Raw genomic sequence first — 14,255 nt, 5'->3', positions numbered from 1 at the left:
GTTTTATTTTTGTTTTGTGATAAAAAGAATCCCTTTGAATACGTTTTTAAGGTTGGTGTATGTGAAGCACTTTGATCATTTCATTTGTTTTATTGACTTTCTGAAAGGCTACGTGTCAACTGTGTTGGAATATTTGACGTCTTAACATTTGATGGTAGTCAGAACAATCCACTGGCTTTAATGGCCCAGTACCAGGTAAGATGTATTCATAATTACATTTTGTAATCAGATGTTTTTTTAAATAATTATTTAATTAATACATTTACCAAATTTTTATTTTTTATTAATTGACGTATCATCTCTAATGATGTATGTATATCTTTATTTATATCTTTATATAGCACCATTAATGTACATAGCGCTTCACAGCAGTAATACACGTGACAATCATAGAAATAATACAAATAACACATAATGGAAGAAGTACTACAGACATAAGTGACATTTAGGAAAAGGAGTAATGATGCCTTTTTTTATACTATAGGTCCGACTTAAATCTCCATATAAAAATACTGTGACTTGCATGACACAATGAAATTATTTTATTCTCTGTACTATGGGGAATATTACTACTGTACAATGTTATGTCTATTGTGTCTGATGCTTTGTGTTCCAGTATGTCTAAAAGTTCCTTGTCTGTCATCAAACGTAGAATAGCCTAACTGCTTGTCTTGTTGATTTTGGCGGCAGTTTCTGACATGTTCATTCTTTGTCATGAAAAAAATGGTTGTGACGTCTGTTCTTCCTTAACAGCATGTGGGCCTTAAATAGTCGCCACAATCCACTGCATGTTGGCATACCTAATGCTCTAATATAAGGGAAGCTTGCATGAAAGTGTTTAGGGAACTAGGATGTGGAAGCTCCCAGGTGTCCTTAAGATTAAACAGGATGTTATCCCATTTTACATTATTTACATTCCTTTCTGATTTTCTGTCTGCCAAGTTTGCTTACGTTGGCTCTAATCAATAAAAATGATATTGGTAAACGAGACGCATTACCATGCTTTTGGCTTTTTGCTGACCTACTCTCCAGTGATTTTGCTAGTAAATTCTGACTCGTTGGACCTCGAATTCAGTGTTTGTACATTTGATTAAATCTATGTAGTTATGTTGAAGAACTGGGGAGTTTGCCATCAAACTCTTTTCCTAGGCTTGTGCACAAAAGTTCATACATATGTTGAAAGTGGTGTTCTCTGTCTGCACATACATACAGTACACATACTTACTGTATATTTGAATAATTTAGAACATTTGCTACAGTCTTACCAATGTTCTTATCATTACTACATAAGACATTTCAAATTATCCAGTAGTTTTCAGTTTTAGAGGAATATAAATGTTCTAGATTTTGCCTCTGGTTGTTAACGACCTGTTATGAAAGACACTGATTCATTCAGTTTGGGATTCGTTGTCGCACATACAATTTGTGGCATGTCTGTCATCACGGCTGCCAGGGTACATCATGAGGCACCCAAAGAGTTAATTGGCACAGGGTGTTATTCATTAAACCGTGGGTGGCCAACTCCAGTTCTCAAGGAGCACCAACAGGTCAGGTTTGCAGGATATCCCTGCTTCAGCATACAGTAGGTGGCTCAATTATTATGACTGAGCCATTGATTGATTGACCCAATTTTTGAAACTGGAATATCTTGAAAACCTGACCTGTTGGTGGCCCTTGAGGGCTGGAGTTGGTTACCCCTGCATTAAACTGTGATAGGGCAGCTTGTATTACAGACATGTTTGAGGACCAATATACAGATGTATTTTCATTCCTTTCAGCTCTCCTGCTAATAAGATTATTTTGGGCCACAGATGTCAGCAATGTTATATTCACTGGCCACCAAATACTTCTGTGCCCTTGTAACAATCTATTATGATATTCCAGATTAACATCTGTGGTATTAGTATATAATTTCATACATTTTCAGCATTAACCTTATCTAACGTGATAATTCTTTCACGACAGCAAGCAGACCTGATTTCATTAGGCAAGGTGGTTTTGGCATTGGCTTGCAACTCTCTGGCAGGAATTCAGCGTGAGAATCTGCAGAAAGCTATGGAGCTTGTGACAATCAACTACTCTTCCGACTTAAAGAATTTGATTCTGTGAGTTGTATTAAACAATATTCTGGGGCATATGTTTATTTGCTTGGGATTCTTTAGAAATATTTTTTTTCCAATGGAATGCAGATTGAAATTTGAGTCCAGTCCGCGCTCTTGCTCTTTAGGATTAATAGTTGCTGCGTGACTGTGGGAGAAAGAAAGGACAAAACAGTGTGACACAACAAGTGGGTCACACAGATTACCAGTGTAGAAAATGCAGATTGAAATGACTGAAACATCCGCTTTTTTATTTATAGGCCAACATGGATAGAAGCTTTGGCCTATAAGATTTGTCATATATATATATATATATATATATATATATATATGCGTGCACATATGCGCACGCATACACACACACACACATTCTCCTCTGCTCTCCGAGGCTCTGCCCCCTGCATGCTTGGCAGAGAGGTAGGAATGTGGGTAGGAGGCATAGTGCACCGGTGGGCCATCCCCATGGGGGATGCTCTAGATGGGTCTAGATGCTGACTCCAAGTTTTACCTACTCTTCCCTTTTCGGTATCTACTCACCCTGAATTAAAGCTGCAGTGCAATCCGATATATATATATATATATATATATATATATATATATATATATATATATATATATATATATATATATATATATATATATATATATATATATATATATATGTGTATGTATGTAGTAGAGTAATAGAATGTCCTGCTTCACTTATTGAACTAGTGGAGTAGAATGTAGAAACCAATGCAATGTACCTTGCAGGATTAAAATTATCAAAGCCAGTGCTATTTGACATGGAAGAGAGCTGATTTTATGTAGCAATGCAAAATATTATCTTTCTAATATACAGTATACAACTGGTTGATCATGAACATGTTTTAATACAGGGGAGCGCAGTCTTTTTTCCCTGCGCCCACCTGCCGGCTGTCCTGCTCTCTGCGCGCCCCCCTCCCTGCCTCCTTACCGTGGTTCCCGGCGTCTGGGCGGCAACGTGACGTCACGTGACCCCGTGGCGTCATTTGACACCGCATTGCCATGGCGACGCGTCTCCAGATGCCGGCTGAACCACGGTAAGTAAGGTTTACAGAGGCCTTCACCGCTGCCGCAACATTTCATTTAAGTGCCTTATGGAAGCGCGCAGGGCCTCTGTAAACCACGCACCCCCAGTTTGCGCACCGCTGTTTCAATGTGTTCGCTTTAGCACACTTTGCATTTTGATACTAGTACAGGTTGTTTGAATCTACAGGTACTTGCTGACTGACCAAAACAGGATGCGTAGTGTAAATGACATCATGCCAATGATTGGTGCTAGATTTTATACTCAGTTGGACTCTGCTCAAATGCGTAATGATGTCATAGAAGAGGATCTTGCAAAGGTAAATCTGTTTAATTGCCAAAAGTTGTAATGCATTGTAACTGAAAAACAGACATTTAAAGCAGCAAAACATGTCAAATCTTTTTTTTTATTTTTATTGTTTATCAGTTCTGTAGTATTAGATAATACTCATAATTTGTTATTTTTATTATTTAACACAATGCCGTTTTTAATGAGTGTTAAAGCATCCTTTGATTTCTATAGCAGGTTGTACCACACTTCCCGAGCAGTGCAAGTTTTTGCAACACTTTCCTGTTTGAAAAGTTGCCAAATGTTCCCAGCAGTTTGAGCTGTAAATTGTAACAATAGATAATGTTACTTTAGTAGTATAATGATACATTGCAGCTGCTGTTACACTGACTGAAGCAGCCATAATGTTAGTCACACAATCAGGATTTAGAACAGGAGCACCAAATGATTACCAGCTTTGGTAAGAATGTAGAATTATACATTGTCACATGCTTTAACAAACAATCTTGCTTATGGGCAGCTTCAAACATGTATTTATTAATGAACAAGTAGAATATCTCTGTAGCAAGATTGGGATTATGTTAGAACAGTCTATAGACATGTTGTGCTTATGTTGCATTGAATTGTTTTTCAAGTTGAAATCACAATTTTGTTCCTATGTGCTTTTCAAGAAAAGAAAGTGACAAATTCAAGGTGCAAAATGCTCTCTAATTTATAAATAGATTTATGGGAAAGCCATGTACACAATTTTGCAGATTTAAAATAAATGTGACAAAATGTAATAGACCCAAGAAAAGGTCAATCCTTTTACGCTGGATATCTGGACAAAATAATAGGAGATGAGTAGGGGAGCGCAAATAATAGAAAATGAAGGAAATAAAGTATGCAAATGAATAGTAGCATGAAACCTTCAGGTGTATGTATACAACTGAGGGGAAACAGTACGCAGATGTGACTACGTGTCTACAGTGTACTGAAGACAGTTGTGAAAGGCAGTGGGGGCTAGGAAGTAATAATAACTTACACGGCCATGTGCAAGTTGGTGACCCATATGGTCACTGTGTGGGCCGGTACCCTCTCCCCTGGGCAGGATCTGTTTCTCCCGGTGAGCACTTCTCCGTGGTACACGGATGGGAACCTCTCAATGTAGAGGATGATAAACACGGCCAAAGGTAGATATTTAAAAACGGTATTTATTAAAAACGTGGAAGAGCAACACCGCAATTACATCAAAGGCTTGACTCTGTCGGTGGCTGTAGCAGGTATGATCACCGTGGTGCAGTGTCTCCCCTGCTCCCGTGTCCCGTATACAGGGCTGGAACACTGCTGATCACAGAAGACTACGGCGGCCGCCGCGGGTCACAAAGGTACACGCCTAGTACAACACGTTTCGCATCTATGGATGCTTGATTGATTGGATTGAACCTGACGAAGCATCCATAGATGCAAAACGCGTTGTTCTAGGCGTGTACCTTTATGACCCTCTGTGGCTGCCGTAGACTTCTGTGATCAGCCGTGTTCCAGCCCTATATACCGGACGCGGAAACGGGAGACACTGCACCACGGCGATCATAGCAGCTACAGCCACCGACTGAGTCAAGCCTTTGATGTAAGTGCGGTGTTGCTCTTACATGTTTTTTTTTATAATTACAGTTTTTTGAATATCTACCTGTGGCCGTGTTTATCATCCTTTACACGTGGAGGTTCCCATCCGTGTACCATGGGGAAGCGCTCACCGGGAGACACGGGAGATACAGATCCTGCCCAGGGGAGACGGTACCGGCCCACACAGTGACAATTTGGGGCATCAACTTGCACATGGCTGTGTAAGTTGTTATTATTACTTCCTAGCCCCCTCTGCCTTTCACCACAACTGTCTTCAGTACACTTGACTGTACACACGTAGTTACATTTGTGTACTGTTTCCCCTCAGTTTTATACATACAGTTGTGTGAAAAGAAAGTACACCCTCTTTGAATTCTATGGTTTTACATATCAGGACATAATAACAAACATCTGTTCCTTAGCAGGTCTTAAAATTAGGTAAATACAACCTCAGATGAACAACAACACGACATATTACATCATGTCATGATTTATTTAACAAAAATAAAGCCAAAATGGAGAAGCCACGTGTGAAAAACTAAGTATACCATATGATTCAATAGCTTGTAGAATCACCTTTAGCAGCAATAACTTGAAGTACTCGTTTTCTGTATGACTTTCAGTCTCTCACATCGTTGTGGAGGAAATTTGGCCCACTCGTCTTTACAATGTTGCTTCAGTTCATTGAGGTTTGTGGGCATTTGTTTGTGCACAGCTCTCTTGAGGTCCAGCCACAGCATTTCAATCGGGTTGAGGTCTGGACTTTGACTTGGCCATTGCAACACCTTGATTCTTTTCTTTTTCAGCCATTCTGTTGTAGATTTCCTGGTGTGCTTGGGATCATTGTCCTGTTGCATGACCCAATTTCGGCCAAGCTTTAACTGTCGGACAGATGGCCTCATATTTGACTGTAGAATACTTTGGTATACAGAGGAGTTCATGGTAGACTCAATGACTGCAAGGTTCCCAGGTCCTGTGGCTGCAAAACAAGCCCAAATCATCACCCCTCCAACACCGTGCTTGACAGTTGGTATGAGGTGTTTGTGCTGATATGCTGTGTTTGGTTCCAGAAGTCTTGTGGTTTGTTCAGATGCAACTTTGCGAAACCTAAGCCGTTCTGCCATGTTTTTTTTTAGAGTGAAGAGGCTTTCTCCTGACAACCCTTCCAAACAAACCATACTTGTTCAGTCTTTTTCTAATTATACTGTTATGAATTTTAACATGCTAACTGAGGCCTGTAGAGTCTGAGATGTAACTCTTTTTTTTTTTTTTTTTTTTTGGCAATTTCTCTGAGCATTGCACGGTCTAACCTTGGGGTGAATTTGCTGGGACGTCCACTCCTGGGAAGATTGGCAACTGTCTTGAATGTTTTCCACTTTTGAATAATCTTTCTCACTGTAGAATGATGGACTTCAAATTATTTGGAAATGGCCTTATAACCCTTCCCAGATTGATGGTCAGCAACAATTGCTTCTCTAAGATCATTGCTGATGTCTTTCCTCCTTGGCATTGTGTTAACACACACCTGAATGCTCCAGACCAGCAAACTGCTAAAACTTCGCCTTTTATAGAGGTGGTCACACTTGCTGATGATGAATTAATCAAGGGCATTTGGTTAGCAGCACCTGTCTGCTACTTCGCATCTTAATTCCTATGGAAGCAGTAAAGGTGTACTTAGTTTTTCCTAAATGGCTTTTCCATTTTGGCTTTATTTTTGTTAAATAAATCATGACACGGTGTAATATGTCATGTGTTGTTCATCTGAGGTTGTATTTACCTAATTTTAAGACCTGCTAAGGAACAGATGATTGTTATTATGTCCTGATATGTAAAACCAAAGAATACAAAGCGGGTGTACTTTATTTTTCACACAACTGTACACCTGAAGGTTTTGTGCTATTATTCATTTGCATACCTTATTTCGTTTATTTTCTATGATTTGCGCTCCCCTACTCTTCTATTACTTCATGAGTATCGTAGGAGGATCCTCTTCGGGTTGAGCTGCAGCAATATCTCTGGCCAGTATTGTGTAGTTTGTATTTTGATTCTTGGTATCAATTCACATCTCTGTACACGCCCACTATTGTTATCCATGTCAGATCATTTAGGGAGCGCCACAGATATCTTTTATTCACTGGATATCTGGACAGACAGGAATTATAATAGTAATGGTTAAAAATGCCTCTCTCTGGAAATGTGTGTTAATCGTGTTTAAGGAATGTACTAAATTGCCTTTAAGAAAAAGAAAAAACAAATGCTTCTAGTGCTGCATTAGGGTAAGATTATAATGGCCGCGCGTGACGTCACGAAACATGCACTAGGCTGGAGGCGATCGGGAGGCGTGGCGGAAGTGTGGCTGTGACGTCACGTGAGCGGTTCGCCCTCATTGGCCAAAACACACACATAATGCGGCCGTAGTATGAAAAAAAACAAATTCAATTGTATTTTCAAAAATCGGTCACGCTTCGTCGCTCGCTCTGTGGTCTGCCTCATAGAGGTACGCCCTTTATCAGGGAGTAGGAAGGAACTAGAAATATCTTCTGTGGTATACTGATAAATCTTAGGGGCTCACACTTGCGCGCATATGTTGCTTACAAAGAGAACTCAACGTCTTGCTCTTCATTCCTGTACTAATACTGTCACGAGGATTCAATCAGCTCCTGTAAAAGTTATTGGAGCTCAATTCAGAGTTAACTGCCATTGGCCTGTATGGCATTTAATGATCGAGCTTATCAGAGCTTAGTGAATCCTCATGATTGCTCATCTTATGGTACAGAGAAGGTTGGCAACATCATAGTAGCAGAATGGGGTCTCATTGTTTCCTGTATTTCTGTCTCAACTCTAAACCAGAATGTTAATTTATATAAGGGGAATTTCTTCTAAATCTACTGGATTTCTTCAGATACTATAAAAACAAACCTCTTCCTTGTTTTGTAGCTAATCTACACGCTGAAGTAGAAGAAATTCACTTACAATAAAATGTATTTATATTAAGCTATAATGTATCGTGCACAATGCAGCAAACTTGAGCCGTTATTATACCTAAAAACGCCTGCAAAAACAAGATACAAAAAAACAATTAATGTGCACATCCCTGTAGTGACGTACACTCCGCTTGGAGCTGCAGGGTAGCAGACTCCTGAAGAGATTTTCAAAATTGTTTCTGGCAGGCGACGGCTGCGTCACGTGAGCGGTTCAGCCAATGAGGGCGAACTGCTCACGGCCACGCTTCCACCACGCCTCTTTGTGTCATCTCCTGTCTCCTCTTACTACCTCCTCTCCTTGATCAAGATGCCGCTCGGCAGCAGCGTGAGGGTGACGTCACCGGATCGCACTGCCGCTCAGCGGCATCTGGTATAATCATAGCCTTAGCTTCTTATTTTTACTCTTTTACACACTGTACACCAAATATAGACAGGGTGCAGTTTCTTCCCTTTTCAAGTAGTAGGGAGACATACTGTTTGCAATTTACAATAGAACTCCCAATTATTGCTAATTTATAGCAGAGGAATTTGATAACTGAAGAAACAAAGTCAAATTATAGAAATCCATTACACATCAATTTGTGGTCATTGGTTGCATGCTGGTCTAGCCTTGCTCTAAGAATTTATTTTTAACTTTTTATTTGGCTCAGAGATCAGTGAGATCGACTTAGAAACATGACCAATAAAAGTATTGAGTTTGTGTGTGTGTGTTTTAAGAAACTAAATTTACCGTGCAACACCAACAGTGGCAAATTGTAAAGTTTCATGTACCTGGAAAAATGTGACATGAGACATTTGTGAGAAAGATTCAGACTTTGAGAAATGGTGTTCTCACAATACACCTGAAATGAGATTACAGGCATAACCCAGTTTAAGGACACTCACTTTAAGTACACTCTCGAGTAAGGACATATCGCCCAATAGGCAAACGGCAGCTTACGCCTGCGCCTGTCAGCACGTCCTGAACAGCAATACCAGCTCCCTACCTGTACTGAAGCTGTGCGCAAGCGGGGAGCCAGTTACAAATGCATTATTTACAACAGTTATGCACGTACATGACGATTGCAGTACAGTACATGCATCGATAAGTGGGAAAAAGGTAGTGCTTCACTTTAAGTACATTTTTGCTTTACATACATTCTCTGGACCCATTGCGTACGTTAATGCGGGGTATGCCTGTATATATCTTTATTTTTATTTAAATTTAAAAAAATATATATTATTATCCTAACCGTGGTCTACCCCGGAGCATGTCTGGGGAGCCCTTGTTTCTGTACATACTTGTAGAGGTTTTTTTTGTGCCAGTTTTGACATACAAATGACAAATATGGTGGCGGGCTACAAACATGGCTGTCATGGTCACCAGTAGTCACCTGACCCTGTGGCCATATTGTTTGCCCGATAGACCCCTGGTCCACCCTGAGCTCGCAGCTTATGAGCTGGGAGGACCCCAATGTTTAGGTAGGATAGAAAATATATATAGACTATACTCAGAATTGTTCTTTTAAATTGTAATATGAAAAATGTAACATGAACAATTAAACGACCACTTTCATCTTTAAATCTTAATTTGAAATATGGAATATAGTAGAATTTGGGATTTCCTTAACAAATCAACATTTCAATATTGCTTCCCTTTAGTAATATTTCACACATCACATCAGCATATTTATAAATAGATATAACTAGCAACACCTTAAACTATAAAGATATTGATTTTAAATAAAAGATGTAGTTTCTTGTTTTATTTATTTTTTTGTTCTGTAGGAGGTACAGAACGGAAGGTTGTTCAGGCTCCTGGCAAAATTGGGAACAATTAATGAGAGACCAGAGTAAGAAATGCATTTACTTATTTTTTTTTTTTGCATTGGGTGTTCTCCAGCTGTGCAATATGCTTGGTTAAGACATTTATAAACAAAGTGTCATCAGTCATGTCCAAATACAAATGTTAAAATGACTGCTTCGTATAGAAGTGCCTAAAATAATGTCTAGGTAACATGGTTTCCAAAAGGGAAATCCCACAATTACTTCCAACTTCTCTCATCAGCAGGCAGAGGACCTGTGACTTAGATGGTCAAGAAATATATCTTAATTGACTTCCTAAGTATGCAGGTTTAATTTACTATTGTTTCCTATGTCAGAAAAAAAAACAAGCATATGCTTAATTATAAGTCTCCGATATTTGACCTTGTAAGATTGGTTATGGTGGTAATGTAAGCCATCAGCTTTGAACTATTTTTAAAAGCATTTACTCTGTGTCTTTTCTGGACTTTTTTTCATTTAGGTTCCAAAAAGACCCAGCCTGGTCAGAAACTGGGGACAGATATTTGCTAAAACTCTTTAGGGATCATCTTTTTCATCAGGTGACAGAAGCTGGAACTCCATGGATTGACCTCAGTCACATTGTATCTTGTCTTAACAAGGTAATGTCCGCATAGTAAGGTTTTCTGTATGGTTAACCATCTTGTTTCACACTGTTCCTATCTCAGGGTTATGATGGGTGGATATCTTGAATGTAGTCCCTGACGTCCATGGTTGTTTTGCATCCAACCAGAGATATGACTCTTCTTAGACTCCAGCTTCCGCACACTGAAGAGATGACCCTGACCGAAAAACTTAGGTTTAAATTCTTCTTCTTTTTTTATAAAAACATATTTTGCGAATTAAAAATGCCCATATCTTTTCTTTCCCGCCCCTTGCAGTTGGACGCAGGCGTGCCAGAAAAAATAAGCCTCATTTCCAGGGATGAGAAGAGCGTACTGGTGGTAACTTACAGTGATCTAAAACGCTGCTTTGAAAATACGTTTCAGGAACTGGTTGCAGCCGCAAATGGTCAGTTGTAGTATTTGCTGGAAGCATGCAGGACGTTGCTGAGGAACTAAACCAATAGCAAATTGCACTACAGCTGAATTGTCATTGTCATCTCATTTCACAATTGGGAATCAAACAGGAGATGAGCAAAGCTGCTTGCACTTCAGTCAGGTACACTGTTACTTGAAAGGAAGAATGTTTCATTTATCCTAGAGCTATGGCTGCCAATGGAGGCTTTATCTGTGAAGAATTTTATTTTAAATATAGGAACACCATCGGGTGCATGATGTTCCTGCTTTTATTTTTTTCCACTTGCAAATGCACTAATTTTAATTTTAAGACTTTCTGATCTTTGAAGTTTTGCCACAGTGTATACATATTAAGGGAAAATAATTTCAAGAGCATATTTTCAAGGGCACTGATTTTTGTCACCAAGAATATTGCAAGATGTATATAATTTGTGTCCCAATAGAGTAAAAGGACCAGGTAACTGAGCAATTCCATATAAAGTGCAGTTTTGTAACCTCCATAGAAGTGTTGTAGCAAGCTTTTTTATTTTATTATTTTTTTATTATTATTTTTTTTTTTTTTTTGCCACTCACTGTCAATTAACAAACTGATTGTGAAGATGCACAGAAACAAATCACGGGAGTGTTCATTAGCATTTAGTTCGAGAGACCACAGTCTTTCTTTGTGTCTCTACATTAATCAACATAATTGCACCATTTGAACACCTTAATGAACTGCATTTTTTAATATATATATATATATATATATATTTACATTAAAAACACAACCAGCACCTTTTTCAAAATGTTTGTACATATGTTCTCCTGCTTGTCAGATACATTTACATTTATGCAATTTTCTTTCATGATTTTTTTTTTTTTTAAGTTGCGCTAGTGGACAGAAGTTTCAGGAGTGTATAACTTTAGATAATATACAGTATTTTTTTTAATCGAATTCTATAAGAACCACAGCTTTACTAGGGTACTTTACACTGGATACTGAGACACTGTTGATAATAATACCTTAATGCAGCAGTTTCCTGGCATCGGGAGCTCTTGCAGTTTAACAACACGCATACAGAAGAATAATGATCTGCTGTGCCTTATGCATTTACTGCATAGCCCAAAGTTGTGTGTAACCTTTGTTAATAGCCCCTTGGAATATTCAGTTTAGTTCCCCCCTTCCCCACCCTGCCCCCCTTCAGTTCAGTTCCCCCCCCCCCCCATTGTTAAACTTTTAGCCCCGCAGCTATGGCACCATGCTAAGTATTCAGTGGATTTCTAGCATAAAACTTTGATGTTGAAAACTGCCAAATATATAGGAATTTTCTTCATAACGGAAACATGACTGTCTACAATCTGTTAGCACTGAATGATTATTTTTTTTTGAATGGCCCCGAGTGCTTTGCCAGCCAACTTTGAAGGAAATGTGGAAACTCCAATTGATCAGAAAATGCTTTTGAGCTCTTTCAACTGATGTACTGACTTCAATTTTAATGATTCTCAGTCTTTGTAGTTTTCAGAGAAGTTTTTAACATTTCTCTGCAATCCATTTTTATAAGCTTTAAGACAGACCTTTCACCAGGGACTTGCGTTGAGAAGGACAAACCGTTACATCATTGAAAGCTTGGAAGACCGTGGACATCATTCCTGCATTTTATGAAATGTTGAAGGGTTCACGTTTTGGTACCATCAGTTGTTGAGTTTGAAAGTCTGTGACATTGCATTTGATTTATTTGAATTTTAACCTGAAATATAAGGGTTCCGCCTTCAGAGTCGTTACAACTTGCCACAACACTGTTCTTTTCAATGTAAAAGAAACAGCACCTTTGAGAAGGAACCAAGCAAGACCCGTCTTTTATCATTCGCTTATGTATATGAGGAAGAGCAGCTGTCTTTTTTATATGTTTTTTGACAAATCATATTGAAATTCTTTTGTACAAAAAAGTACTTGTATTCTAGAAGAAATATGCTTAATTTATAAGCGGACTGCATTTTTTTTTTTTTTTTGTATTTTTTTTTTTTCCATGGGAAATCTACCCAATCAGTGCTGGAAGGACTTCTAACTCAATGAATCATCGCAGGCCTGTCCAGTGCTGTACACCTTAAAGGGGATCATCTGTGTTCATTTGGGGTCAGGTATCTTTTTATTTTTTTGTTTGTTTGTTTTGTGGGACCAATATTTTGTGAAAAGCATAATGGCAGAGGTGCCACAGGGCTTGCAACATTAATAGACCAGCATACTGCCCTCAATATCAAACAGTAACATAAATACATATATTTGCATACTGCTGTCAGTTAATTTGTTTCAGGCCATACACTAATCTCAGGATTTAGTAAAAAAAAATTAAAAAAGAAATAAAAAAAATGTTAACTATTTCACCACAGTAAACATTTTACCCAGAAATGTTCTTGTTTGGTTGTACATGCATGCACTTTTATTTCCTTACATACAATCTTACTTTGAAAACTATACAAACATTACTCAAGTTCCATACTGACGTTTTGGGGACACAACACAATCCCATTTTAATACCATTTGTTAAGATTGCATTGAAACCGCATAATCTGTTAAACAGAGCAACAATACCTGGTAGCAATTTTTTCAAGAAGCTAAGGCAGAAACCGTCCCACGTTATCGCAAAGATGGGAAACACCACCCTTCTGTTTTGTTGACCGATAAAAGCACAGCAAGAACAACCATTAAAATCATGTGATCTTTGTATTTTTAATTTTTGTACCCGTTTTTAAATTTTATTTCCCGCTTTGTAAATATTTAATTGAGGGTACATCAATATTTTAATTTTTTTGCCCTGGAGTGCATTGTCAACAGCTTTCTTTAAAATGCACCTGTATGTTTACGTTCTAGTGTCATGATCCCAAAATGTTACCCATCTTTAATCCTGTTTTTCAGTTTTCATGTGTACACCAGTATTTTTTAATAAAGGATACCAGAAATAAATGTCTTGTAAAATTGTGTTTTTTTTTTGGTCTCTAATGTTTTATTGGTTTTCACAACAATGAAAAAAATAATAGTACATTAAAACGTGCTGGGAACATCATTAGGCGAGAAGTCATAAAATAGCAAATTAAAGTTACAAGACATACAAAAGGGAAATGGGAGAAGGAGGGAAAGGGGGTTAGAAGGTCTTCACTGTCCCTAGATGGTTCCGAGGGTCTGATCACTTGTTATTTTAGGCTCGTCATATTAACTCTAACTCCCGTACAGTCCCATTTCAGCTATGTATCCTTAGCTTTATTACACTCTATCAGAGGAGAACGCATCTAGAGCCATCATAGCAATACTAAGCCGGCATTCACTCCTGTGATGTCTGTCTGAGCTAACCATGGTAGCCAGACTTCTTGGAATTTATTGCCAGTGTCATTGACTAGACTTGTCAATTTCTCTATC

General features: G+C 38.4%; 1 protein-coding gene across 3 annotated transcripts in view; it reads left to right on the top strand.

The window, feature by feature from the left end:
* Nucleotides 1-13,805, top strand: part of PAN3 (poly(A) specific ribonuclease subunit PAN3) — an 84,516-nt gene extending 70,711 nt beyond the window's left edge. For all 3 annotated transcript variants that reach the window (XM_075592188.1, XM_075592187.1, XM_075592189.1), the window contains exons 13-18: nucleotides 108-195; nucleotides 1,966-2,105; nucleotides 3,337-3,466; nucleotides 9,792-9,856; nucleotides 10,309-10,447; nucleotides 10,727-13,805. In XM_075592188.1, coding sequence (XP_075448303.1) covers nucleotides 108-195; nucleotides 1,966-2,105; nucleotides 3,337-3,466; nucleotides 9,792-9,856; nucleotides 10,309-10,447; nucleotides 10,727-10,867 — 703 coding nt within the window. In that variant the 3' untranslated portion in view covers nucleotides 10,868-13,805. The remainder of the gene's footprint in view (nucleotides 1-107; nucleotides 196-1,965; nucleotides 2,106-3,336; nucleotides 3,467-9,791; nucleotides 9,857-10,308; nucleotides 10,448-10,726) is intronic.
* The last annotated feature ends 450 nt before the right edge of the window (nucleotides 13,806-14,255 follow it).

This window comes from Ascaphus truei, chromosome 3 (genome assembly GCF_040206685.1).
Source record: "Ascaphus truei isolate aAscTru1 chromosome 3, aAscTru1.hap1, whole genome shotgun sequence".
Taxonomy (NCBI): domain Eukaryota; kingdom Metazoa; phylum Chordata; class Amphibia; order Anura; family Ascaphidae; genus Ascaphus; species Ascaphus truei.
Note: the sequence above shows the minus strand (reverse complement) of the source record. Positions and strands in the feature narration are given on the sequence as shown.